General features: G+C 56.1%; 11 protein-coding genes across 11 annotated transcripts; 7 read left to right on the forward strand and 4 right to left on the reverse strand.

The window, feature by feature from the left end:
• The first annotated feature begins 281 nt into the window (after positions 1-281).
• L226DRAFT_165949 (uncharacterized protein) lies at positions 282-933 on the forward strand. Its single transcript, XM_067672588.1, has one exon. The coding sequence runs from the start codon at positions 424-426 to the stop codon at positions 799-801; it is 378 nt and encodes a 125-aa protein (XP_067532520.1). The 5' UTR covers positions 282-423; the 3' UTR covers positions 802-933.
• Positions 934-3,072: 2,139 nt separating this feature from the next.
• On the forward strand, positions 3,073-6,554 carry L226DRAFT_573612 (ARM repeat-containing protein; the record flags this gene model as incomplete). Its single annotated transcript, XM_067684886.1, has 9 exons — positions 3,073-3,177; positions 3,240-3,569; positions 3,882-4,779; positions 4,831-4,904; positions 4,961-5,071; positions 5,124-5,435; positions 5,489-5,963; positions 6,024-6,298; positions 6,375-6,554. 9 exons carry the CDS (start codon positions 3,073-3,075, stop codon positions 6,552-6,554), a joined length of 2,760 nt encoding a protein of 919 aa, XP_067532521.1.
• A 659-nt stretch (positions 6,555-7,213) lies between these two features.
• On the reverse strand, positions 7,214-9,239 carry L226DRAFT_467682 (general substrate transporter; the record flags this gene model as incomplete). The annotated part of the gene is made up of 9 exons (XM_067676086.1): positions 7,214-7,309; positions 7,387-7,583; positions 7,688-8,107; positions 8,168-8,348; positions 8,407-8,603; positions 8,673-8,803; positions 8,866-8,965; positions 9,024-9,119; positions 9,185-9,239. The coding sequence occupies 9 exons, from the start codon at positions 9,237-9,239 to the stop codon at positions 7,214-7,216; spliced, it is 1,473 nt and encodes a 490-aa protein (XP_067532522.1).
• Positions 9,240-9,787: 548 nt separating this feature from the next.
• Positions 9,788-11,941, forward strand: L226DRAFT_554292 (uncharacterized protein). The gene is made up of 4 exons (XM_067682987.1): positions 9,788-10,046; positions 10,104-10,482; positions 10,530-11,799; positions 11,870-11,941. Exons 1-3 carry the CDS (start codon positions 9,961-9,963, stop codon positions 11,781-11,783), a joined length of 1,719 nt encoding a protein of 572 aa, XP_067532523.1. The 5' UTR covers positions 9,788-9,960; the 3' UTR covers positions 11,784-11,799; positions 11,870-11,941.
• A 1,081-nt stretch (positions 11,942-13,022) lies between these two features.
• On the forward strand, positions 13,023-13,786 carry L226DRAFT_573615 (uncharacterized protein; the record flags this gene model as incomplete). The annotated part of the gene is made up of 2 exons (XM_067684887.1): positions 13,023-13,482; positions 13,542-13,786. The coding sequence occupies 2 exons, from the start codon at positions 13,023-13,025 to the stop codon at positions 13,784-13,786; spliced, it is 705 nt and encodes a 234-aa protein (XP_067532524.1).
• An 831-nt stretch (positions 13,787-14,617) lies between these two features.
• Positions 14,618-15,430, reverse strand: L226DRAFT_166138 (uncharacterized protein). The gene is made up of 2 exons (XM_067672589.1): positions 14,854-15,430; positions 14,618-14,801 (listed from the first exon to the last, which is right to left on the reverse strand). Exons 1-2 carry the CDS (start codon positions 15,278-15,280, stop codon positions 14,755-14,757), a joined length of 474 nt encoding a protein of 157 aa, XP_067532525.1. The 5' UTR covers positions 15,281-15,430; the 3' UTR covers positions 14,618-14,754.
• A 151-nt stretch (positions 15,431-15,581) lies between these two features.
• On the reverse strand, positions 15,582-16,491 carry L226DRAFT_573616 (uncharacterized protein; the record flags this gene model as incomplete). Its single annotated transcript, XM_067684888.1, has 2 exons — positions 15,582-15,749; positions 15,808-16,491. The coding sequence occupies 2 exons, from the start codon at positions 16,489-16,491 to the stop codon at positions 15,582-15,584; spliced, it is 852 nt and encodes a 283-aa protein (XP_067532526.1).
• Positions 16,492-17,741: 1,250 nt separating this feature from the next.
• Positions 17,742-20,408, forward strand: L226DRAFT_512580 (uncharacterized protein). The gene is made up of 11 exons (XM_067678344.1): positions 17,742-17,781; positions 17,840-18,108; positions 18,160-18,240; positions 18,299-18,382; positions 18,449-18,560; positions 18,621-18,678; positions 18,733-19,163; positions 19,218-19,461; positions 19,515-19,656; positions 19,714-19,870; positions 19,938-20,408. Exons 2-11 carry the CDS (start codon positions 17,855-17,857, stop codon positions 20,010-20,012), a joined length of 1,638 nt encoding a protein of 545 aa, XP_067532527.1. The 5' UTR covers positions 17,742-17,781; positions 17,840-17,854; the 3' UTR covers positions 20,013-20,408.
• Positions 20,409-20,546: 138 nt separating this feature from the next.
• On the forward strand, positions 20,547-21,098 carry L226DRAFT_166211 (uncharacterized protein). The gene is made up of 2 exons (XM_067672590.1): positions 20,547-20,996; positions 21,055-21,098. The coding sequence occupies exon 1, from the start codon at positions 20,672-20,674 to the stop codon at positions 20,969-20,971; it is 300 nt and encodes a 99-aa protein (XP_067532528.1). The 5' UTR covers positions 20,547-20,671; the 3' UTR covers positions 20,972-20,996; positions 21,055-21,098.
• A 1,575-nt stretch (positions 21,099-22,673) lies between these two features.
• L226DRAFT_537706 (initiator tRNA phosphoribosyl transferase) lies at positions 22,674-24,996 on the forward strand. Its single transcript, XM_067681362.1, has 7 exons — positions 22,674-23,033; positions 23,094-23,134; positions 23,189-23,301; positions 23,355-23,583; positions 23,635-23,856; positions 23,929-24,469; positions 24,522-24,996. The coding sequence occupies exons 1-7, from the start codon at positions 22,877-22,879 to the stop codon at positions 24,659-24,661; spliced, it is 1,443 nt and encodes a 480-aa protein (XP_067532529.1). The 5' UTR covers positions 22,674-22,876; the 3' UTR covers positions 24,662-24,996.
• On the reverse strand, positions 24,901-26,144 carry L226DRAFT_615235 (uncharacterized protein). The gene is made up of 3 exons (XM_067686748.1): positions 25,727-26,144; positions 25,540-25,662; positions 24,901-25,483 (listed from the first exon to the last, which is right to left on the reverse strand). The coding sequence occupies exons 1-3, from the start codon at positions 26,011-26,013 to the stop codon at positions 25,096-25,098; spliced, it is 798 nt and encodes a 265-aa protein (XP_067532530.1). The 5' UTR covers positions 26,014-26,144; the 3' UTR covers positions 24,901-25,095.
• Between the last annotated feature and the right edge of the window lie 232 nt (positions 26,145-26,376).

A 26,376-nucleotide genomic window follows, 5' to 3' on the forward strand; every position in this document is an offset into this window, starting at 1 on the left:
TTCTCCCGTTCGCGCGGGGTGCAGCGGCGTCCGCCACCCATTCTTCTCCCATCTTTGCTTCTTGCCTTTCCTTGCCTTGCCTTGCATACCACTGATACCATGCGCACCGCATACCGCACACCGCACACCGCATACCGCATACCTCGTGCCGCCCACCCACGTATTGGACCATGCGGCCCCCCGCGCACGCGCACGCACAGGCGGACATCGGATTGGATATCGACATGTGCACTGTGCACTGTATGTACGTAGATGGACCAGGACAGATGGACGGACCCTCCCCTCTCTGGCACGCACGCACGTATACCGTAGTAGTAGTAGACGCAGCACAGCACTGAGCATAGTCGCACCTATTCTTTCTTCGAACTTGCCCCCGCATCCTTCAACCAAACACCCCCCCCAATTGCCTTAACGTTCGCTCGCATGTGTATATTATACATATTCCCCGGAGCTCATAGACATACCTCGTATCTCAGTGCATACATAGCAATTTGGAACCGCCGCCGCCGCCCATTATGCACATGCCGATTCTTCCCCCCCTCCCCCTCGCCCCTTTACGCCTTTTGGGCTTCAGATCCAGACTTCGTACTCCACTTTTGCCTTTACCTGTTGATTATTCGACTACTTATTCGGATTTGGGATTGGATTCATGTTCGCCCCTTTGGTTGGAACGGTGTAATACTAGGAGACGGATTCGGATTGGGTTCTTGCTTCTTTGATCATAGACGTCAGTACCAGTCAGTCTTTTGGGTGTTGGTTGCAGCTTGCACGGGCTTTATCGCAGATTTGAGTACTAAGTAGGTGCAGGTGCGTCGGAGCCAGGTTCAGGTTCAGGCGTAAGTCCGCGGTGTCCAGGTGCCCACTGCCACCGTGACAGGCTACAGCGCGCAGCAGACTCTGACACTGACTGTGACAGCGACAGCGACAGACCAAGCCAAATGGGACCCGGGGCGGGGGGGCACCGTGCGCGGCTTCACGTGTACCTGGCTATCTTTGGAGACTTCAAAAACCTCGTCGTTCGGTGCGGTTGCCAGTGGCATTGATCAGTACTTCAGGCTTCAAGCTTCAGTAGTATGTAGTACCACCGGGTCCCGACTCCGGATCCCGGCGGCGCCATTGCTGCCACTTCCAGAACGACGAAGACAAACCAGTTAGAAATTGATTACGTACGTACGTGCCATCTTGAGTCTTGCAAGACTCATCCGACCATGCGTGTGCGTATGCCAGAGACTCCGGTACTGTACGTGCTGCCCACTGTTCAACGTTCAACGGCCAGCCGGACAAGACTAGGAAGGCCTTAGGTCGGTCGGTAGCCAACCCACTGACTGACATGTCTCGTCGTCATCCCCCCTCCTGTCATTATCATATTCGCGGCACGTCCATGCGCATGCCACAGTGCACACGCATATCCAAGAAGCTCGCTGATCGCGCCACAGTTGTTCGACGTGCGCCACGAGGGGACGTCCGAGCCCATGCTGGCCCTCGGGACCGCGTGGGCTACTGAGCGTCCTGATCCCTTGGACTGAGACGCGGTGGGACACTGGACGTACGCAGCCGCCAGCGCGATGTCGATGACCTGAAGGCCGCGGACCTGCTCAAGCACCAGTCACCATCCCGTTTCGGATCGTCCGTGAGCCTAGAGAGGAGAGGTCGCCATCTGTGCATGCGATGCGCACCCAGAACTGCAGAACTGCGCGGTTGGGGCCTTCTTGAGGTTCCGCCCGTCTGCGCCATCATCCATCAGAGTTATACTTCAGACTAACGGCAGCAGTGCTGCGACGGCATCTAACCGAGAACGGGTTACGGCGACATGCCATGCACCATGTCACTCTGCGTGGAATCTGGATAGGCTCCGATCTCGCTCAGCGCGAACTTTTTGCAGTGCACGGCAGCGAGATGAACCTCGGTGGGGGTGGGGCGGTGGGGGGCCATGGGGCATGTCGATGACTCCCCGTGCCAGCGAGCACCTGGGCAAGGGACTGAATGCATGGCGTAGAGTCTGACGCGTGCAGTAGGATCTTCGAGAACGAGGCGACTGGTCAGGAAGACACGCGAAGAGCTCGACTTCTCCGCCCCACCGCAGTTCCCTCTGGGCGCCGCCACGGCGAACAGGCAGCTATTAAGGGGCCATAGAGTCATAAGGCATAAGAGACACGCTGACCTCCTTTACATAGATCCTCCCTCCCCTCACACTGCAGCGCAGTTGAACGTCGAGAAGAGAGAGACATGCACGGACGGGCTCGCGTCTCGTGTCTCGTGTCTCGGGTGTCGAAATTAACACCGGGCGTGAGCTTCTATCGACTTCGAATCAATCATGATGAGCCCTCGGGCCAGTCCAATCCGGGGTCAATCGCACGCCCTTTCTGGGAAGCCAGCTATCATTGCCGCACTACCATCGATCTGAGGAAGTTCATGTCCGTCGAGACAGACGGTAGTGGGGCTGGAGAAGAGAAGAGAAGGGAGAAGGCAAGGGCGAACACATACCGCTGGGTGTCACCGTGACTGTGCCAGTCGCGCCTGAGATGACCGACGATCTGCGACACGGCTTGCGGCTATGGTTTGTCGCCGTACACGCTCGTACACGTTGCGGCCCCGGGGCAAAGGATGGCTGTGATTAACCCCTTCAGCTCGAAAGGGCAGTTGGCAGGGCAGAAGGTAGAGGAGATGTAACGGCACAAAGCGATGGTTTTCTGGGTCTAGACAATGTGGGGTAAATAACCACTTGTCATCTCGGTGAGGACTTACGTGTTAGGCGCCCTGGAGGAGATCGACGGGTGTATTATGCCCGAGCTCCGAATTTCTCTGGCGTTCTGCTCCGTGCTGGTCATCTATATAATCATTCGGTCGACTGGAGGACGTAGAGCGGGTGGACGAGAGAAGCATGCGATTAGACGAGCTAAGCAAGGTGCAAACGCCCGAGTAAGCTGACAATAATTAATTGTTTCACTGATCGCCGCTTGTCTCGGCTAAGCGGGTTAGATTCGTGATAAGCGATTACTTACTTTCGCAAATATTGGTCTCGAGCCTCAACGCGTTCTCCTCCTTCATCCTCCTCCCTCATCCTCTCCAGCCATGGCCTCTTGGACCCCCCAGCCAGCAGGCCTGCAGGAGATTCTGCAAACCATCCATGAGTCCACCGACACACGCAACAGCGCCGTGCAGCGCACCATCACCCACGTACGTCCCATCGCTGCTCATTCATACCCTCGGCGCCGCTTCATGTTTCCCTCATTTGCCAGAAATTGAACAACTTCACCCGTGCGCCGGACTACATCGCATACCTCGCATACATCCTCTCGGCGTTGCCGCAGGAGGACGACCGCATCCGCACGATTGCAGGCTATCTCCTCAAGAACAATGCTCGCCTCATCCTCCGCGCCGCACCAGAAGTGACCGCGTTTGTCAAGTCCGCCGTCCTGACAGCCTTCGGGGATCCGTCGATCATGATTCGAAACGCGGCTTCGCAGGACATCGTCGCGTTCCTCGGCATCCTGGAGCCGAAGAATTGGCCCGAGTGCTTGCAGCAGCTCGTGCATATGTTGGAAGCGGCAAATTTGGACCAGCAAGAGGTACGTGCTTTAACCGAACGATGCTTTGTCCCCCTTGGTCGTCCCCCTTGGTTTTGTACTTGAAAGAGGTGGTGTTATCCCTTGCGCTCAAGACGTTGCCTATTTGCTGGTTGTCTTGTTGGATGCGATGCTCGCCACTTGACATTGACCGCCACCTCTGTGGCGGCTACGTCGTACCTTGCGGAGGCATTCCGTATAATACCTATTGATTGGCCCTGTCTGCTTATGATCGGACAGCGAGGGCGTCCATGTTTCGCTCGAGGTGACCTATAACCGCGGTTCACAGATCTCTAATCTTCATCTTCCTCTCAGGCTGCATTCAACGTCCTCGAGAAGGCATGTGAGGACTACCCACGGAAGCTCGACGTCGAGATCAATGGCACGATGCCATTAGAATACATGATTCCCAAGTTCATCCTCCTCTCCGAACATCCATCTTCCAAAATGCGCGCGCACGCGATCGCGTGTCTATCCTACTTCGTCCCGATCGGCTGCCAGGCCCTGTTCACGCACATAGACACCTTCATCGCCTGTCTCTTCAAGCGTGCGTCCGACGAGGACCCTACCGTGCGGCGGCACGTATGCCAGGCGCTCGTGTTGCTCCTGGCGTCAAGGCCGGAGAAGCTGATGCCGGAAATGAACAACGTCGCGGAATACATGCTCTATTCGACAAAGGACAAGAACGAGAACGTCGCGCTGGAGGCTTGCGAGTTCTGGCTCACGTTCGCGGAGGATCCCGATCTCGCGCCGTACCTGCACCCGCTCTTGGGCAAGGTCGCCCCCGTCCTGCTTGACTGCATGGTCTACAGCGAAGACGACCTGCTGTGGCTGCAGGGAGACGAGGAGGATGCCGCGGTTCCGGACAAGGAGAGCGACATCAAGCCGCGCCACTATGGCGGCAAGTCGCATGGCTTCGAGCGTGAGGCCAACGGCGACGACGGCTCCTCAACCAAGCGCGGCGCCTACGGCGAGGAACTCGGCGATGAGGACGACGATGACTATGACGACCTGGACGACGACGACTTTGCGGAGGAGATGTCCACGGAATGGAACCTGCGCAAGTGCGCGGCGGCCGCTCTGGACGTTCTTGCTGTCCGGTTTGGCGCCGATCTGCTGAACGTGCTGCTTGAGCCCCTGAAGACGAAGCTCTGGAGCGATGAGTGGCTGCAGAGGGAGAGCGGTATTCTTGCATTGGGCGCGATGGCGGAAGGTGCGTCTGTCGCGATCTTGCGCGACGTTGTTGTTGAGAGTTGTGTTGCAGGTTGCATCGAGGCGATTGAGCCCCATCTACCGACACTTGTTCCATATCTGATCAATACTCTCAATGAACCCAAGGTGCGTCGCAAAAGCTCCGCGGCGCTGGGTGAATGCTTAATGGTGGATCAATGCAGCCTTTGGTCCGGTCCATCACGTGTTGGACACTAGGGAGATATGCCAGCTGGTGCACCCAGCCGATCTCAGAAGAACACAAGAATCAATTCTTCGTCCCTACTTTGGAGGGGGTGAGCGATCCATGCTTCGCAAGATCGGACGCTGAGCTGACGTTATGCGCAGCTCCTCCGGATGGTCCTTGACAACAATAAGCGCGTACAAGAAGCAGGATGCAGTGCTTTTGCAACGCTTGAGGAAGATGCAGGGCCCGAGCTTGCGCCCTATCTGGAACCCGTGCTGCGCAACCTAGTGTTTGCGTTCGACAAGTACCAGCACAAGAATATGCTCATCCTCTACGACGCCGTCGGCACACTCGCTGATGCTGTCGGAACAGCATTGCAGAACCCGACATACGTTGAAATCCTCATGCCGCCATTGCTCAAGCGATGGTCGAAGCTGAAGGATGATGACGAGGATCTCGTTCCTCTGCTTGAGGTATGTTGGATGCGTACTTGTAAGAGAATTCAGTTCGCTGATGCGATCTATAGTGTTTGGCGTCTGTCACGATTGCCATGGGTCCCGCATTCCTTCCCTACGCAGGCCCGATCTTCGACCGTTGTCAAACGATCGTTCACACTTCGCTCCTGCAGTACCAGGCGTATCAGCAAAATCCTGAAATGGACGAGCCTGACCGCTCGTTCCTTGTCGTTGCGCTCGATCTCCTGTCTGGTCTCACGCAGGGCCTCGGGATTGCCCTTGAGCCACACATTAACCGTAGCCAGCCGAATCTGCTGTCGCTGCTGACCGTGTGCTTGCACCACCCGCACGCTGCCGTACGGCAGTCAGGGTACGCGCTTGTGGGAGACATGGCGATGAACTGCTTCCCGCTCCTGAGACCACACGTTCCCGCGATCATGCAGGAGCTGATCCTGCAGCTCGACCCCGAACCGAAGGTGGAGTTCATTAGTGCTTGCAATAACGCAGCCTGGGCCGTCGGCGAAGTCGCGCTTCGGTACGGTCGTGGTAAGTCGGGCACCGCTGTACGGCACCCCAGGGCACAGCTGACATTGCTCTGGCCATCAGATGACCCCGAGTTCCAGCAATGGGTTCGCCCTCTCATCGCGCGACTCATTCCCATCCTGCTCCACCCGAAGGCACCGAGGAGCCTCCACGAGAACGCGGCGGTGTCGATCGGGCGCATCGGCCTCATGCATCCGGCGCTCGTCGCGCCCCTCCTGCCCGACTTTGCGCAGGCATGGTGCCAGGCGCTGTACGAGATCCGCGACAACGAGGAGAAGGACTCGGCGTTCCGCGGGCTCTGCACGCTCGTCCAGACGAACCCGGCGGGTATCACGAAGGTGTGTTTGCCTGCGTCGTTGTGGCACGATGAGAGCGACCGTTGACGTATGTTTATGTTGCACGCGTGTCATACAGAGTCTGCTGTGGTTCTGCAACGCGATCGTACGGTGGAACCAGCCGTCCCCAGAGCTGAACAGCATGTTCCAGACGTTGCTCAACGGCTTTAAGCAGCACGATGCGGTTGGCTGGGCTGCCCAGGTCGCCACGTTCCCGCCTGTGATCCAGGAGCGCCTCGCGACGCGCTATGGCGTATGAGCTTGGTGCCTCGTGCGCCTTCCTGCTCCTGGTGCTCGATGTGGTTCGTTATCTCGTCGCTCGTTGTTTGGTGAATCGCTGTTGGCCTACGTACCGTGTATCACAAGAATCCGTCGTCGTCGATCGCTCATACTGTCACTGTCCCTGTCTGTATACAATCAGCCATCTTGCCCGGTTTGTTGTCGCTTATAACCCTCCCCTTTTTTGCTTTACCTTTTACCACTGCCCCGCTCCCCCGGTCTATCGCTGTCGCCGCATCCATCTCTCGGATGTATTATCGTAGTGTAGTATTCACCTTCGCCCCCCGGCTCCGATCACACTTTTGCACGCTCTTCGCCATCTTCGATCGCTTTATTTTTTGCGGTTCCGTGCACCTCTCTACGCCTTGCGTTTGCCTCTGACCCTCCTTGTCTGTCCCGTAGCATCACTCCCAGCTGTCCTATCTCACGTCCCCCATTGTCATGTCTCCAAACGACCAATGAACATCACGAATCGTCGTCGCAATGAGCATGCGGCGCGCTCGTGCCGCATATACTGACATTGAATAGTTGTCCCGATCTCGGGTGTTCAGAGAGATATCCGAATACTTGGTTAGTGTCCGCTCTAGAGTATCAATGATTACCACGAGTTGTCGACCGTATATAATAATCCTCTCAAGCTCAATCGGCACGGCGATCGCGACTCCCACCAGAAGTAGTCGTACCCTCGCGGGCCCACTGCCGTACGAGGTCATGCAGGCCCAAATCTTCTTCAATCTACACATTAAGAACCATGCAATCAGCCTCACAACTAACCCGTCACCTGAGAAGTGGCGATGACAACGCAAACGCACCTGGTGCTTCAATGCGACGTCTTCGCGCCCGGCTGACGACCCGAAGACAGCGTCCATCTCCTCGAGCGAGACGTTCGCCGTCTCGGGCACGAAGTATGTCGACCAGAGGTAGCCGAGGGCGCACGCGGAGGCGAAGACGAGGAACGTCCCGCTCGGGCTGCGCTCCATGAACACCGGGGTGAGGAGCCCGATCAGGACTATCGGCGGCGGCGGTGTCGTCGGGACGTTACACGCATGAGTATGCATCACGCCGGTCAGCGTGCCATACGTACAACAACGGAAACTAACACGAGAGACGCACAGTTGTTCACCCAATTCGACGCGGTGGAGAGCGCGACGCCCTTGCTGCGCGCGGAGAGCGGGAAGACCTCGCTCGGGAGGATCCACCCGATCGGGCCGTAGCTCATCCCGTACGCGGCGGTGAACGTGTACACGCACGCGACGGAGACCCACGCCGCGGCGGCGTGCGCGGGCCAGTCGGCGCTGTAGCGCTGCACGAGGAGGGCGATGAGCAGGTGCGCGAGCGCCATTGTTGTGCTGCCCCAGCGGAGGAGGGGCCGCCGGCCGAGGCGGTCGATGAAGACGATGGCGGGCAGGACGGCGAAGAATTGGACGATGCCGATGCCCCCTGCGGACATGAGCGTCACCGAGTCGCCTTGCAGCCCGAGGGAACGCATGAGCGTCGGGCCGTAGTAGAGCAGCGCGTTGATCCCACTCCATTCTATAAGGACGTGAGTCAGGTTCAGTGCCAACAGACTTAAGCGTACGGACGGGGACTCACGCTGGAAGACCATCATGACGACGCCGATGAGCGTGCGCCGGATGAGCTTGGGCTCGAAGAGGCGGCCCCATGCGTGCAGCTCTGCGTGGAGCGTGCCAGTCTTTGCGACTGAGTGGGCGCCGTCACTCCCAGCTGTTTGCTCGACGAGTGCGGCTTCGACTTGCATCTCGAGCATCTCAATCTGTGGTCAGGCGTGGTTGTGAGGGTTAGTATCGTAGCGATACTAGCCAGTGTCGTACCTGGAGCAACGGATCTGTGGCGCTCTCCGCGGAGGTGCGTAGACGCAGCTTCGCGAGCGCGCGGAGGGCCTCGTCCACTCGGCCTTGGGCAACGAGGAGCCGTGGTGAGGGTGGGAGCGCGAGACACCCGAACCCAAGCAGGAATCCAGGGAAAAGTTGGATACCCAGTGGAATTCGCCAGGACGCCGAACCTTCAACTGGAGGTGCAACGGTCATGAGTGACCTCTGGGGCCGTGTAGAAGTGCATATATGCGCATTAGACTCACTGTCGCGGGTGAAGAAGCCTGTCCAGAAGCCGAGAACCGCACCAAGGACAATGGCAAACTGCTCGAGGGCCATGAGAGAGCCGCGAACCTCGGGCGGGCTGATCTCAGCCATGTAGAGCGGGGAGAGCATACTGAATAGCGTGCGTTAGCTCCCTTGCTCCAAGGACCGTGTGTCAGGAATCGGGAGACGTACCTCAGGGCTCCGACGCCTAGTCCACCGATCCCTCGGCCGAGGATGAGATGACCGGGATTCTGCGCCCCAAATTGTAGTGCGGAACCAATGCAGAATACGACTTTGTTGAAGAGCAACAGTGAGGGATAAGACGCAGAGTATTGTAGAAGGAGACGTACTGCAAGCAGCAACGATGGACTGTCTTCGCGAATACTTGTCCGTGAGGACTCCAGCAGTGAGCGCACCGATGAGGGACCCAAGCTCCAGGGTTGCCGCTGCTCAGTTCACACCGAATTGGAGCGCATCTGCATAACCAGAGAGATGGGCTGAGAGGACGTACTCATGAGCCCTGTATCCCAGGCACTCAGATGCCACCTTGCCACAAAGTCCTTCATGACGAGCACATTGGCAATGACGCCCTGGTCGTAGCCAAAGGTGAGACCGCCGATGGACGCGAAGACTGCGCATCCGAGGGCGTAGTAGTTGCGCATGAGACCGGCTATTCCTGGTGGGCCGTATGCGTATGTATAGCTCGAGCCGTCGGGATGTACATGGAGAACACCTCCGTGAGGTATATGTTCGCGGGTCTCTCTTACATCTTCTCCTGCTACGGGTATGTATCCTTGATGAACAGTACTAGTCTTCACAACCGGGTCGGTGTGAGCGGTGTAAATGGATATGGTGGTGCAGACAGTACTGACCATGTGTCGCGCGAATTCATACGTGCCCTGTTCGATGTCAAATCCAAGCTCCGTCCAGTATCAATTATCGAAAGAAGACAACGGCACAAAAGCGTGAGCAACTTCTACTAGCTGGTTGTTTCGGTGAAGCCAATGACGAGGAGATGGGAGTAAAGGGTGAGCAGGGCAGCCCACTGCCACTGCAGCCTGAGCCAAGTCCCCGAGCGATGATCCGAGAAACACGGACAGCACTTTCCCCAAACTGAGCAGCCTGTTGCAGCTTGCTCCCGACCGTCACGACCTTCATATAGTCACCATCCTCTCTGCCTTGCTACTTGCGCATTCACTGCGGAAAACAGCTGGACCACTTCGACGAACTCTTGATGACAGCTTGACCGGTCTACCGCCGCGACGGCCCTCGACATTACGACTCGGGATGGATTTACGTTCTACTCTCTTCGTCTTGTTTAGTCTCTTATGTCAAGCATTATCCCAAGACACGGACAATTCCACCGATGATGGGTACGTACGCTTTGTGGGCAAGATGTCTGTGCGCTCATGAGTCGTCATACGATCTAGGAGTTTCCCATATGACCCCGTCTTGGTCCACAGACCAAACTTTGCACAATCTCTACCCGTCCAGTTGCTACTCCTCGGAATAGTCCTCACCCTCACAACTGTGCTCATCATACACCTCATCTTCACTGGACAGTACCACTGGCCGCTTGCTCCGGTTAACTATGTCCTTCAAGTGTCCGCAGCGACCACTCTCCTGATCTCATGCGTCGCAACAATGCAAGTAGTGCTGTCAAGCACTGTCGATCAGAGCATGAAGTGGCCCTACATGCTTGATTACATTGCGGTCGATATACCGCCCTTGGATGACAACTCGGGGTGGGAGATGGGGGAATTGGCTGCATGGCTTCTCATGAATGCGACAACCTCCGGGCTCATTCAGGTACGTCCGTCCGTCTTGGCATCGTTATCACCCTGACTAGGTTGCAGATTACCCACATCCAATTCCTCACTCTGCTCTTCCCTTCCGGCCTCGAGCGCCGCCTCATTTTCTCCCTCCTCGGCCCTCTGGCCATCGTATGTTCGATCATGCACGTCCTGCGCATACACGACGACCCACAGCTCGTCAAGGTAGCCTCCGCCGTCCAAAACGTTTGCAACGCAACTCTATCCCTCCTCTTCACCGTCTCGCTCTTTCTTTGGGGCTGCCTCGTCAACCGCCGCGATGCTTGGCGTACGGATGGCGGCACGGCTGCCTTCGGCGCTGGAGCGCTCACGCTGGCCATTATCTCCACCGCGCTCACCTTCCTCTACATCCCGCGCCGCGACCAGTACCCATGGATGCCGGGCCTCATGTGGGCCGTCGTCCTCTGGCAGAGCTTCCTCGGCTGGTGGTGGTGGGTCGGGGCGGGCATGGGTGTCGGCGAGGTCGAGGAGCTCCTCCGGCGCGAGGAGAAGCGGCAGGAGAAGCGCCGGCTCAAGCTGGCGAAGCGCAAGGTCCGCAAGGAGCGCGCACAGACGTTCTGGAAGGGCATGACAGGGGCCTTCTGCACCGGCCGCCAGCCCGAGCAGGACCTCCAACGGAGCCCCGCTTCCGATGGCAGCGACTCGTCCGACAGCGGCAGCGGCAGCGAGCGGCGACAGGGCGGGGACGTGGGTTCGGACGGGGAGACGGTCCGCCGCGTCGTGTCGCACCAGACGGACACGAGCTCGCGTTCGGGCACGACCACGAGCGGAGGCGCCATCTCGCACTTTTTTAACCAGCACAGCGCAGGCCGTTTCCTGTATGGGTGGTACCTCGGTCTGCGGCACGCCCACCTTGCGGCTGCGCGCGAGCAGGCTGTGGAGCGTGTCGAGCGTATCAATCAAGCATATGGGCCCGATGCGCAAGAGGGCGGACAGACGGTGTTCGGGTGGGGGCTGGGCAGTTTCGGGATCCGGAGACAGCAGCGGAGACAGAGGCAGCAGGCGCAGGCGCAGGCGCAGGCGGAGTATGAGATGGACCAGTTCGATTCCGACGAGGACGACTTGCGGGAACCATGGCAGCAGCGTCCGCCAGTAGTGGGTGGGGATGCCGAAGCCTCCTTCCCTGCCGGGGTGGAGACGCAAGCGAGGCGGAGGGTAACTCGACCGCCGACGCGCACTGCGACGTTGGACGAGGATAGTCACCGGCCGTCGTCAGTGTGGTGGTGGGGCCCGCTGCAGCGGTGGCGGCTGCAGGACTCGACGGATTATCGGTCATAGGCTATTGGGTTTCTTTGTACGTCGTTTTTCTTCTGCTGCGTTGATGTGTGAATGCAAGAGCTGACTGCAATCGGTTTCGTCTCCAGCGGACACCTGTATACTAGCATACTAGTTCGTGTTGTATAACAATGCATGTGCGTCTCTTCTACGCTCTCGTCTTGATAATGATTCAGTCTTTTCGTACTTGCGTGACCGTGATGACCCATATCCAAGCGGGTCCCCACTCGATTCCGTGACCACCGTGCGGTACTTCCATCGGCGTGTTCACTACCTGCATGGACTCCCGCTGTTGCAGCTTCTGCTGCGACCGTTCGTTAGCTTCCCAGTCGACGGCAGTGCACAGTTGTCCAGCTTTGCGCACATACAGGCCAGGTACTGTAGGCGTTGCGACGGTGTAGTGGGAGACACTGCGGCGCGGCCGCTCCTCTCGTTGTTCTCTACTCCGCTCCCTCTCCCTAAGTGCCACGACTCAGTGCACAACCCGGTTGAGACGTTTGCGACTGCTTACGCCGCTGTCCGCGCTGTCCAATAACTGTCCATAGTGTCTAGGTAGGTCTGCATTCTTCCCGCCCTCCGTTGGATGGCGGGAAAACGAGAAGCGGGCGTCTGCACCAGAGGCTCTAGCAGCCAGACAAACATGGAGGGATGAGGCCGACATCCCCACAGGCCCTAGACATTTCCGCATGCAATGAAGGATCGATGGATTACACAGCGAAATCGTACAAGGTGATATCATGCAATGGGTGGGTAACAGGGTAACATATCAAGTGTCCGTGAACAGTGGAAGAAAAGAAACGACTGGAAGCTAGCCTTGATCCGCAACGTTCTTCTTTCAAGTATGTTGCATTGGTGTCAACACTGTGATGATATGATTCGAGCCATCTGTGATTGAAAGAGAACAAGTAATGAGATACTTACGCGCATCCAATTCGTTGTCGCGGTACTGACGTGCGAGCTTGCAGTAAGTATCGTGGAGAAAAGGGCTATCGTAGCGGTGCCACCCATCCTCCAAGCTATTGTTGGGATCCGATACCTTGATGGGGGCTCCTTCCTGTCGGCGCAGTAGCAGAACGGTCAAACCGTCTTTCCGGGTCAAATATGGTATGTTCATGTATGTCGTATGCTGACGCCTGTCCCACGGTTCGAAAGCCTGTTTCAACTTTACCACAACACTGCCAGCGCAACTCCTCGTTCATCCGCATCTGTCACCATCATTCACGACCGCCATAGACCACAAGGATGAGCTATGATCCATACATGCCGTGGCCAAACAGAGTGTGTGGAGACGGGAAGCTCCCTAGGGTCCCTTGCGATATCTGGATCGCTGGCTTCGGCATGACCAGGAGCCACCTCTACCTCCTCTGCTATTCGCACGGCGTCGTGCTGGAGGAGATCGAATCACAAGGACTTCAAACCGCGGCCAGCAAGATCATGGGTCGCTGGCGAGGCGGCGTCGACCTTATTGCGCTCCGAAGCGAAGGCGCCGACGGCAGGTGGTACATAGATTGCTATCTCGTCATCCTCTTCGTCGCCCCACAGATCCACGGGGAAGAGGCGCCTATAGACGAACTCCGGTTTCAACCAGAGTATGCGGACGTTCTGCCCACGATGTTCCACGAACGCTATGTGAGCGACGAGAAGTACTTTCCTGGGCGCATGCTTCCCTGGCTACGGATGCCTTGGCCCGAATACTTATACCGTACGTCTCACTCGTCGCATTCGTGCATTGGATTGTTGGTTACAACGGCAATGATGCAGTTACTCGCCGCACTGTCAGCATCATGAAGGAGATCAGCACGCAGGCCTCCGCCCTTAGGCGCGCCCGCGCGGCCGCTAAGAAGCTTCCCTCTTCAGAGTCATCTGCGTCCGATGGGAGCGCCAGTTCGGGAGGTGATAATGGCAAGCAGGGGACTATCAGTGGAGAGTCGGGATCGGAGAACGGGGCCAGCCTGGGCGAAGAGGGTTCTGTCGGGAAAGGGGAGACGAATCCGCAAGACGATTGACGGTCAAGCACCATGATCCGGAAGATTACTAGTAGAGCGTACGAGAGCTGACAGAACGATTTTTGCGCATACCACAACACCGCGCGATCCGCGCGATAGCGACATAGGCTGGACGTGTTCTCCGAGGAGAATCAGAGCGCACAAGGGAGTGCAACATCAGAAGATAATGAAGTGGCGGTTTGTGTAAGTGTTCAGTCACTTCAGAGTGTGACCCTCAGTCGCTTTACTGACTTGCGGTATCTCAGAAGCAAGCATGCGAGGTTGAAGAGGGACATGGCAGCACCCAGTGATTTTTGACCGCGTAAGTCGGTACCACGTCATTCTTGGAGCTCATCTGACGACGCGCCGCTAGACTTCCGGTTAGTTCTGTGCCGCCACCACGCATCGGGCGTTCGTTCAGTCGCTTTTCAGTCATCTTGTCATCGTCATACAGCTGGCCAGGAAACGATAGACCGTTTTCGAGTTTCGCTCACGTTTGGGGCCTTGTTTATGAACAAACACCGGCAAGCTGGGGCGCGCCCATATCTAGCAGGTGTCTCCGCTTGACGGTGGACCTCCTCCATCTAGACGCGTGTGTAGGTGTGCCCATTGGCTATCGCTTACTGTCCCATGGAGCGGACAAACACGAACCCCACAAGCTGCGTTTCCCGGAAGCGGTCTATCGTTTCCTGGCCAGCTGTAATCCACGTCCATAAGCCAAGCTTGTACCCGGGGTCGTAGAATTATCGCAATGCGCTCCTCCGTACACTACGTGATATGACAGCCCTCGATATGTCTCTTCAAAATGCACCGTCCACCGCTTTGGTACCACGACCGCCTCCGTTCCCGTCATATGCTCCGCATCCACCGGTCTGCAAACCATTTTTGGGAGCATATTCTCTTTCGGTGCGATTACCGTCCATGTAGCAACTGGTGAGCCCTTCTGAATGAGCCTTTATGTATGTTTGCGGGGACCATCAGAAACTTCGTCACTTTGCGCAGACGGCTAAACACGCACTGCGCATGTGCTCTGTCCCTGCTGTTGTCAGTGGTGCAGGCCGGCGCAGATGAGACATGCCTCTACCCACCTAGCAGTGACTTTTGGTTATCTTCGGAGATCAACTCAAGTCTGTTGTGCCTCGAGAAGGTCGGAAACGACTCGGAGACACGCGCTCTTTCCGGGCTTTCGCGCTCTAGCATATCCTCCTGCAGCAGCACGACGACCGTCACGTTCATGGCGATCCCAGAAAGGCCCGATTGTGAGCTCTCTGCGGTTTTCTCGCATAGCGCTTCCTCCACCAGCCGCCCAACCACACCCAACCCAGCGACAAAGTCCTGCATGGGATAGTCATGAGCAGGCATTCTTCGCAACCGCCGGCGGAGGTACAGTCGCCGAGGCGTGACCGACTGTGGGTCGTGTGTACGGACTGTCGCCTTCCATGACTGCAGAGTAGCACGGAGTGCGTCACCCTCGCACTCATCTGCCTCCATTCCGGCCGTGATGAGGTATACCATTTTTACTAGGTTGGGAACAGGCTCCAGATTGACCCCGGGTGGTGCTTGTTCAGTACCCGACGGACCATGTAGTGGTGGATGATCTGGGAGATGAACATCTGTGAGATACGGCCGGGAATTTTAGCGAAGCAATTGAGACTGACACCGCAGGCATACTGGCGTTTCGGACGGGCGAGAAGGCGAGCCATATACGCCGCGCGAGGATACCATTTGGCTCATTTCAGAGTCCAACCGGCCAAAAGGTTTCCTTTCAGCCTGAAACCTGGCCGAAAGGTAACCTCGCGCGGCGAATTCTGGCCCATTAGCACGCCTTTCTTCTCGTCCGAAACGCTGGGGTGCCTGTCGTGTGACCTCGGTGTCGTGGTAGCTCAGGGAGATACGTATTAGGAGACGTGAACGACAAATCTGAGACCGACGGGCCCAGCGAGGCGACCAATGTTGCTCTCCCCTTTTCGTCCATATCGTAGCACTGTCATGAGCATCAGCATGGCAATGGATAGCCAAACACGTCTGTGAGAGAGACGCACATTCAAAGTACGTAGCTTTGAGAGGAACGGCTTTCTAGGATGCGCGTTCGAGATCGCTTTCAGCACGCCTGGCGGCAGCGTCCCGAAGACCTGCCAAGATACGTTGTCGCAAGACAACTCTGGGAGTCCCGACAAGCCACTGAGAACACGACATAAGTCCCCGAACGAGCAGAACCTGATCCGGACCAAGTCCAACCTGCGAACATGGTTGAACGTAGACAAGAGAGACGGGAAATACGGGTGAACGGGCACAGAGGGGAGCTCCTTCACCCCCTTCGGCAGCGAGGTCTCCAGTTTCTCCTTGCTCGTGATGTCCTGGAGGTACAGGTGTGTGAGGTTGGGGAGCCGCAGGCGCATGATGGTGGGAAACAGCACAGCTGGACTGGCTGGGATGTGTAGGTACCCCCGCAACGCGAGCCTGTGGACGTATTCGCGCAGACGGGGAGAGTCGTCGAGCAGCGCTGCGAATCGATGGAGCTTCGCGGTGTCGCCGATCAAGACCGATTCGAAGAGCATCATCTGTGCGCGCGGCCGCCAGGCGCGACAGACGAGGGTGCATTTTGAGAGCGTCGCTAGCGATTCGACGATGAACTGATAGTAGTAGTCATAGACGGCGTCGATGACATGCTCGCAGAGCTCGATTGAGAGTCGTGGAGGGCGTGTAATTGGATGTCTATCTTCCATAGAGGCGTGTTAGAATGCAACGGTGAAGACAGGAGACGGTGCGGTTGGAACTGGCGATTACAAAACTGTCAGTGGGACAGATGGTGGGACAGGCAAGGATGTATGGCGAGGAGGCAGGATGAAGGTAGTTGGCTTATATGCAGAAGCCTTGGGTTGCTTCCAGGCCGGGCAGTTGGATGACTCCTACCAAGGACAGCTTGTCACTGCGAGCTGCAGGGAAGTCAACCAATACAATTATCTCGAAAGTAGACAAGGAGTATCATACCGATCGGAATACAAGGACACGGGCGAAGCGACGGATGCACTTCCGCAAAGGTCCCCTGAGGGCATAAGACGATGACGTTATTGAGACGGATAGATAGGACATTCGTTCGATACTGTGGGAGGGGCCGGGTGAGCAGCACCCATGTCGTACATGCTTTGATGGCGTTCGTCCAGCCACTCACCCACTACTAGTGTACACCCAGGTTACAGCGGCATCTGGTTTGCAGAGCCTCACTGGGATAGAACATGACTATCCGTGTCAAGATGGCTGCTTATGTCAATCTGGGCTGGGATGATGAAGCAATATGTCTTCGCCACGTGAAGCGAAGATCTCTACCTTCCTGGCCTTGGCCAATTATCCACGTATTTGGCAGATTGCGAGTTGAGGTGCACTTGCATAGCATGATTGAAGCGCGGGCCGATATCATGTCACCGTATCCATTGTCCATCGGAGGGTGCTCTGCAGCCGTATACTCTGGTGTCAGAGTGAATTTGCAGAGTCTTTGGAGTCGCGTTTGATTCAACGTGTTATGACGGCCGCCAAACGACCCAATTCTCGTCAGTACGATTGTTGCTGATTAAGTCTTTCAAGGTATACGTACCACCTCGAACGACATGAGCCCTGACTTTTCTTTCCTTTCCCAATCCATTTATTGTCCCCTTAGGGCCTAGCCCCATGTCGGACACAATACATACAATGTACGCTACTGTACGAGAGGGAGAATCGAGGGATCTATGTAAAACAGGGACCCCAAGCGTCCGGGGACGCTCGCGGGGGAAAGCTGATGCTGGGAGGGAGGTGAGAGCCCTGACTTGCCGAACCGCTGTCAGCAGAAAATTAGAATCAGAGTTTACTCACCGGTTGACTATCAGCAACGTCGAGTTACTTAAGTTGATCGCAGGAGGAGGAGGGGCGGCCGTGGGAAATCACTTGCTCGAGTAGTGGTTTACAAGCGCCGGATATCCAACCCAGCTTACACCAGTACCGCCACCCTCCTCGCAATATAACCACTAGAACCAGCGCAGGTACAGTGACATAGGATTCTACGGAACAGTTCGGTGATACTGACAGTGATAATACTAGCAGCTATCGTGAACGATGTCGGACCAGCCCGAGACCATCACGGCCGTCCTGCAGCTCGTGTCGCACCTGGGAGGGCCCCAATGCACACCTGACGAACTACAGTGGGCGGCGGATATTCCTGCTGGGAAGCAGTTATTTAATTGGCTTGCGAGTCAAATTCCGCGAGAGCTTCCCTCAAGCTCGAACCACTCTACTCTGCAAGGGAACACTGGGCGTCACTTGGAGACCGCGGTTTCACCGATTGCACTCTATCCCGAGGAACGCGATGCGTGAGTGGTGCAAGCATTCGACAATCAACACTTATGCTTATGTCTAGCTAGCTTGGCAGGGATGAAAGTCAGTGGTTCAGAAGGTTCCCCTGCACAGATTGCGACTTCGTACGAGCGGCCTTCCCAACTCAGGTATCGTGGACGGTTTCGTTGCCGCTGCTAGCACGTGTCACGCTGACACAAATTTCAGAGCTCGCACCAGTACTCTAGAATCGGATGCTGAGTTGCTCGAGAATCACGCGGCGCGGCTGAAACACCGGTTGGGCGCGTCAAAGTGAGCCTTACGCTGCGAGCATGGGAGTGAAGTTGAAATCGGCGTGCTAATCGAGCTTTACTATAGGAAATCCACAAAGGATCTCAAGGAAGCGATCCGCACCCTGCGAAAACAAGTCCAAGGCGCGGATGATAAGATTCAGGGACAGCAAGTGCGGTTGGCCGACCTTTCATCCCAGGTGGGCCTTTCGGGAAATTGGATGCCATTTGGGACTGAATATGATGTATCGTGAACGTAGACCGATGGAGCGATCGCTCGGGTGACCAGCCTCGCCCTGCGGACGCTACAAGAGACAAGTGCGCGATGCGGTGCTGTCTGCATCACATAGCTGATGAGTGTATTTCCCATAGGTACAAACGACGCAGACCCTATTGAAGCCTTCAAGGCTGAGGTAGCAGCGCTAAGCTCCTCGCGCGCAGCCGTAGCTACTACGACGAAGCATCTTTATCAGACCCTCGACGAGAGCTATCGCTCTTTCCTCAATGCGAGCATCCAACACGATGCTGAGGTCGTGCAATTCAAGCTCAAGGCGACGACCAAGGGACGAGATGCGGCGCAGAAACTGGTGGAGGCCGCATACGTGGAAGAGTTGGAGAAGATGGCGAAGAGGATCGAGGGGGCACGGGGTGCTGAGGCGATTGCTCAAATCCTCGATGCCGTCTCGCGGGATGGCGTAGCAGACCGACCGAATCTTGAGGTCAACGTCAAATTGGAGCTCGAGCTCGCAGGACGGTTGGACAGACTCGCGTTGCTTCGTGCGCAAGAGCAAGGGCTGGACGACGTGAGTACGATTAAACTTCTCCTGTTGCTGCTGCTTAGAGGTCTCCATTTACAGATCACGAGATACATGCGCGGGGAGCTCGTACCGCGGCTCCAGCACACTTACGACACATTGCACGCCAAGAGCACCGTCGCGCTCGAGACTGAGGCTATTGTCAGTGCCCTGATCGAAGAACTGGAGGACGTGAACGACGCGGTAGAGAGCACACGACTACCAGAGACGCCACAGCAATTCGAGGTGGACGACTCAGAAACATTGCTTGAAGCTCAAATCGTTGAATTGCTGAAGGGCTATTTGAGTGCGTCTCTCACTGCTCCTGAGTAACAAATTGCTCAATGCAAGGCCTGGCAGGCTCAGAAACGGAAAAGCCCGTAGTACTGCTTAACCGCTCCGACATTGAAGTTGAACTGTCATCGTTGGCGCGTAGGCTTGCGGCCGCACGCAAGGCCGAAGATATGTGGGCGGCTGGCCTGCGGTCCGGTTTGGGAGAGCTGTCCGTGTCTCCTCCAGCCTCTTTGTATGTCCGATTGCTCATCACGGTCTTTCATAGGTCACGAAGTTTAGCGACGCTTCTGTCTGCGACATATTCGAACTCCCCTGTGAATACTTCCCCGCCATTCGCCCCGAGCGCTGCGCAAGTTGCGCTGCAGGAGGACGCACGTGCGAAGGCCGAAGAGCTCATGAGTGCAGCTGCGAGGCTACAGAAGGTCAGCATTGTCTCTTTCACTTATCTACTGAGTACCGCTGAGTGTTATTAACGATTGGCCGCTGTAGGACTCGGAGATGAGCTCGAGAGACAAGCGGAAATTGGGAGGGTTCGTCGAGAAGTGGGCTCGGGTGGCTGATTGAGAATGGAATGTTAACGCGTCGATACCTACATATCTGGTCAGGCTCCATGGGAGGGTTTGCCTAGTCATCCAGACGTCTTCGCAATGGCCCTGGATGACATACCTTTCCATCGTACCCAAAGCGCGAGACGCGGTCAGCTGATCGTCCGACTCGGAGGACGCGCCATACAGGCGCTTGCTTCTCTATCTTCTCTCTCCCATCATCCATGTTTCCTTCTCCTCCTCGTCCAAGCAAGCTCTCATTGTCCTCGTGGAAACTCGTGTACATATGCACATCAATGCTAGATTCTACTCGAGCGATGCTATCTGAATCTTTGCCTGCTCGTCGGGTCAGCGACCATGCAGCACTCAGGCTGGCACTCCTCTGCCGTGCTCGCTGTGTGTCTTCGGGACTGCCAACGCACCACATTCTACATGCGACTGTCTTGCTCGATGCAGTCGCAGCCTAACGCGAGCTCGGAGAATGTCGGAAGGTGCAGCCGAGCAAGGCTGAGGCCTCTACTCGCGGCTGGCCTGTCAGCCGCACCCCCCGGTTTAAAGGTACCTTTTGCTGCCGTGTTGCTCTCTCCAATGGACTCCTTCCATCGCAAGTCCCCCTCGCCATGCGAAGTAGACCGAGCGGAGGAATGAGGTACCCCAGGACGGCTGGTAAGCCCCTCCATGCATGCATCCTCCATCCCCCATCCTCGTCGCTCAGTCGCTGCACACTGCCCAGGATACGGCCTCCGGTTGTTGGAGTTTTTGTTTCACTCGGAGGTTCCAGGTGAGCGTCGTCCACTCACTCGTCCTCTTCTCGCACCCCGTACATCCTCCCCCAAGTCTTGCGACTTCCGCCCACTTTCCCGCCAGCCCCCGCCCGAGACTGGGCTGACATCGTCTCTGATAGCTATGAAACCATCAAATCAAATACCCCAGGACATCCCAGTTGTCGTCGCGTGCCTTCCTCGTCAAGCGCACTAGCCCTGGCGGCCGCCTAGGACGGCCGGTGAGTACCCACCCTTCCTCGACATGGCTCGCTCAGCCGCCCATACTTGCCTCTCTAGCGTCGATGGCGAGCACGCCAAAGAAGCGATGCGAAACCAAACCATATAGCAGAGCGCGGGACGCCAGGTACGCACTTCGTATTCGAACCCGCGTGTCTTTCCCTCCTGTCGATTGACTGTGGTGGCGGGGCTGACATCGATGCTCAGATAACTTGTAAAGTCAAACACAACACCAGGCAAGAAAGAAAGCCTGTCAGGAAAACATGAAAACCCATATTACCAGTGGTGAGTACCTCTTCTCCAGTGAACCTCCCCTCCCCTCGCCGACACGAACCCAGCGATCACAGAAGATTCTCGATTGCCTGTCCTCGTCGCCGGTCTGTTAGCCGCTCGCCGTCGGTTTCTGTTCGACAGAAGAGCCGTGCCTTGAAGAGCACACCGGACGACGTTTCTTCTTTCCCTTCCTTCCATTTGCTTCCAAGTTTCAAGACATAGGCACAAAACCCATATCGCTATGTGAGCCTTGAAAACTTCTCCGACGTCTCGCAATGGAGCTGACCTCGCTTATCTCCTACAGTGACGACGAAGAGAAGTCCAAGAAGAAACGACGGTTGTACGATGGCATGCTTCGCTCACGTCTCTGGGTGAGCGCTCCTCGGCATTCGCGACGACACGCTCCCGGCTGACTCCATTCGCATTTCAGCTGAGCCTCTGAGTAGTCTGGAGAGTTGTACGATAAAAAGTGGCACCCGCATCCTCGCTAGGTGAGTGCTCCTCGCTTTCGACCCGCAACAGTTCTGGGCTGACTCCGTTCGGGTCTCAGCGGATTTGCCGAGCAGTCTGGAGGTTTGTACGATATAATACGGAACCAGCAGTCTGGAGAGTTGTACGATATAATACGGCGCCCACGTCCTCGCTAGGTGAGCACCGTTGGGTTACGAGAATGTTATGACTGTTCTAACTGTTCTCATCGCCTTGCATCCTAGTGGAGCCGCGGAGAAGTCCTCATGAAGTTGTACTATAGCATACGTGACGACAACCCGTAAAGTGTTGCCGAATCCTGCAACGTCCAGCGTCAGCGGTGGCTGACTTCGCTCTCCATCGCAGTGGAGTTGAGAAGCAGATATACGAGCTTGTACGATAGTATGGAGGTAGTTGACATGGTGAGTATAAGGACAAAAGATCATCGTGCGTGCCTCATCTCGTCACTGCAGACCTCAAGAAAACGGAACATCCCGCGCGATGTACTTTCATGGACATCTCTCGTGGTTGCAAACCAGCCGGCCGTTCGACATGGGTCAAGTTGCTCGACGGAAGAGCTGGGCCATAATGCCGCATTATTTCCAGTGTACTTACCAGCTGTGTGGCTTCTGGTTTGGTTCTTCAGCTGTATGTGGCCCTTGAGATGCGAGTGCTCAGTAGCTTCGTCAATGCTACTACTGTATCGCGCGTCTCTTTTTTGCAGCGTCTTCCCCATGTGTCTGCCATGAGCCATTCAGCCTTCCATCCAACAGCGTGAATCAACGATCGTAGTGGTATACCGCGCGGAGCGACCCAGTCTGCCCGGTTCAATCCACAAACTGAGTTACAACCCCCTTGTCAACCAATATAGCACCGCCACATTGATTGCCTATAATCTGCTTGTTACCGGAGTACTCGTCCGATCATCTTCTGTCTTCGCCTTCATCGAGCTTCATCCTTCGACTCGTTCTTGTCTCCTTGCCCTACTCAGTGCTGTCTCTGCAACGACTCAAAGAATATATCACCAAACTGTCCACCTTCTGTCCAAACAAACACTCTCCATCCACCATGATGTTTTCTATGCGAATGTGAAGCTGCAATTAGTCATACCAAGAAGAAATTGTACAAGAAAACAGACGCAATGTCGTTCGGTTTTGATATCGAACAAGCAAACGCGGAGGCTCTTGCCTATGTGCGAAAGGAGTCGCTCGATATCTTCAATCGCCTCCATTCGATTGCCGAGGATGTCCACTTTGTCGGGGAGGTACATCAAGCGTATCCGGAGTTGCCATTCCTGCGTGAGTATCCCCCTTCATGCGTCCCCGGTACACTGTTCGTTGAGAGGGCTTGTTGTGAAGCTAACCTGAGGTGCGGGGCGTGGTATCTGAACCCCAAGATTGTGAGAATACATTCTTCCCTAACGATATACCTGTTCTAATGATGTGTATGCTAGGCATCGCAAGCGGCCGCATACTTCAAGTCCACCGACGGGCATTTTGGCAATTGGAGTTTCAACTTGAGGCGACCGAACCTCCATCTACTCCCACTCATCGCTGCGGAAGGAGGGTACGTGCTAGGATATACTCATTCGTGAATTGTTCCTCCTGACAGATGGCAAGGCTAGTCCTTGTTGACTCCACACGAGCAGGCAAGCGCATTCCCGATGCACTCTCGAAGACGGTTCCGATATGGTGCGCAGTCATCAACCGCGCGATGCTGCTGGTTTACCCCGAGAAGGCGAAGGAGGAGGGCTGGGATGTCGAGTTGTACTGTCCTGCTGGAGCGGTGAGCGAGCAGGAGCGAAGTCAGATGAAGGCGCGCTTGGACGGTTGGGCTAGAGACCTTTCGGTGAGTCGCTAAATGTTTCTGATCCCAACCGTCGACCAACACAGACATCAGAGGTCTTCATATTGCCTCCCATATCTGTCACGACCTCTCCGTCCTCTCTGGATCACCCCGTCCACGTCTGTCTTCCCTAACCTCCACTCCTTGGACAAGCTGAAGTACTCTCCGATCGTTTGCGTCTCTGCATCAAAGCAAGTTGGCGAAGGCGTTGAGCGGCGTTCACACGGATTCTCGTACGTTCAGGGATCTGGTGACGACCACGAGCTCTGGGGCATGGTATGTCTGTCCGCCCGTTGCGTCATGGTTTACCTCTCACGTATCTCGGATCTCGGATCATCGTGTCAACAGGGATTGACCCCGCAACTGTTCTGGGAACATATGGACACCCTGCTGACGAGTGACCGGGAAGACCTGCCTTGCGTAGTGGCGAAGGTCATCGCAGAGTCGAAGGTCTTTCACAAGAGCGATGTCTGGACGACACTCCCGACCCCTATCGGAGCCGTCCAAGGACGCGTTCTCATAGGAGCAGTGCCAGACATGCCGTGTAAGCTCTCCCCGACCATACCCCACGTCGACGGAGCGGTCTCGTTTGTCGTCGTCTCAGCGAATGTCTCGCCGGGCTCGGAGACCGATAGCGACACCACGGATCACGCACCAGAGGAGGCGCACGTCTTGCGCCTCAGGCTTGCTGAGGGGAAGAAGGATCAGCTGCATTTCCTCCAGCACGTCCTTCCCACCTCGACCCGCTATATCAAGGATCGCCTCGCGATGGGAGATGCAATCTGTGTGTGCTGCGACTCGGGGAGGGATGCGGGCGTCGGAATCGCCCTAGCTGCCATACAGCTGTTCTTCGATGGCGAGGGGAAGGCTGTCGAACCCGGCTTGCAAGGTACGTCCTTCGCACTGGTATAACGCAGCCGCTTTGACGAAACTGTCTTTAGCTGGCAGTCCGAGTAAAGAGTCTATTCGTACGCGCCTCCAGTGGATCATCGCGAGCAGGCCGGCGGCGAACCCGTCCCGTGTGACGCTCAAGCGGGTCAACGAGTTCCTGCTCTCGTCCCCGGCTTTCCGTCGCCGATGAGTCGATTGAGGGTGTACAGGACTGCATTATGATCCAAAAGAGCTGATTTTACCTCAGGCCTATGCGAGACACTCAGCATGCCACTCCGCCAGCATTCCTGGCTTGTGCTTGACGATACGAATTCCTGTTAAGTCCAAGACAAGAGATTGAGAAGGTGAAGGTAGTCTAGCACGGCGAGGTCGTTGTTGAACACTTCCAATCCATTGCTTGCCTTGAAAATGAGATGATGATTGATGAATCAGGGTATTCCACAGCTATCGCAATTGAGCGATATGCGTACGCACGTATACACATACATGTAAGGACATAAGCCAGACGGACAAAAGTGGGACAATGAGAAGAGGTCATGCGATAGACACTGCGTTGAAACGACATGGGAATGCGAACGGTAACATACGAGATAGCCAATGCCAGGGTTCCAATAACATGAGCGACTACAGGGCAACATGGCTGTCACGAAGGAGGTGGCGCATGCCGGCCTCGTCATGCGGGATAGGGTCATCCAGATCTTCGAACAAGACGTTGTACACCACCTCTCCGGATCGCTTCGTGCAGTACGACTCGACCTCCCAGGGGCCGCCAGTTTCCGAGTCTGGGGCATCCGCGTCAAGCACGAACTTCATCTTGAGTAGATCGTCACGCTTGGTCTTCGACAGGATATCATCGATGACGTCAGGGGTGACAGGCTTCATCGAAGTGGAAGGAAGGCGGGAAGGTGGAGGAGTAAGGGGTTCTTGGGCAGGAGCCCGGACAAGCTGCGCCTTGAAAGCGTTGAGGCGACTCTGGGGTGCAGGCAGATTCTCCCTCATCCACGCATTATGGCTGTTGGAAATCGCGTGGGCAGCTTCCTCCACAGACACGAACCAGGAGCTACTCACATTTGAGAAGAACAAACTTGCACTTTCTCTTCGAGGTCATAGCGGCCTTCCAAAGGTCTCTCGATCTTGTACTCGTTGAAGACTAGTAGCCCAGACATGGCGGCATGCATACGAAAGACACGTCTGAAGACAGACTTGGATATCAGTGCCCAGAGTACTCGTCACAAAAGGCATTCAATCTACTCACTGGTCAATCGACCTGTCGGGATTCTCAAACACTTCGTCAACAGCTCGCAGGAAGGCGTCGGGGTCGTCATCAGGTCCGATGTAGGTCTCGACGCAAAAGGGCCCTTTCTTGACCTCAGGGTGCTGATACAACTTCGCGATAGCCTTGTCTCGAGCAGTGGGATCTGACGCGAGGAAGTGGCTTTCTTCGGCGTGGATCCTGAAGTATTTGGCCTTTTGTCGGGCCAGCGCTTCGATGTCGATTCCGGGATCTTTGCGTTTACCTTTAGACCGTCTTGATGGGGGCATGGTGTTGATAGAAAGAGCTGAGAGGAGGAAGTGGTTGGGGTGGTCGTGATGGAACAGTTCAAGAGTCAACCGTAACGCGTTGCGTTCTGACGCGCTTGACAGCTGCAGTCTAGAACTAGTAGTAGCTCACGCCAGTCTGCAGAACCTACCCAACAAATGAGTTCAATGACAAGCACGCGGACCTCAATTAAGAGACTCCCAGAGTTAAAATGACATTGCCGCTCCAAGGACGAACACCGCAGAATGTCCCACCGGGATATCTCACCTGGGCCGTCCGACTGCTCTACCAGGACACCGGGCCCGTGACCCCCACGACAGGGAGACCTATCGCAGTAAATCGAACCTCAGTCACGTTCAATGCGT

Source organism: Lentinus tigrinus, assembly GCF_003813185.1.
Source record: "Lentinus tigrinus ALCF2SS1-7 unplaced genomic scaffold L226scaffold_26, whole genome shotgun sequence".
Taxonomy (NCBI): Eukaryota; Fungi; Basidiomycota; class Agaricomycetes; order Polyporales; family Polyporaceae; genus Lentinus; species Lentinus tigrinus.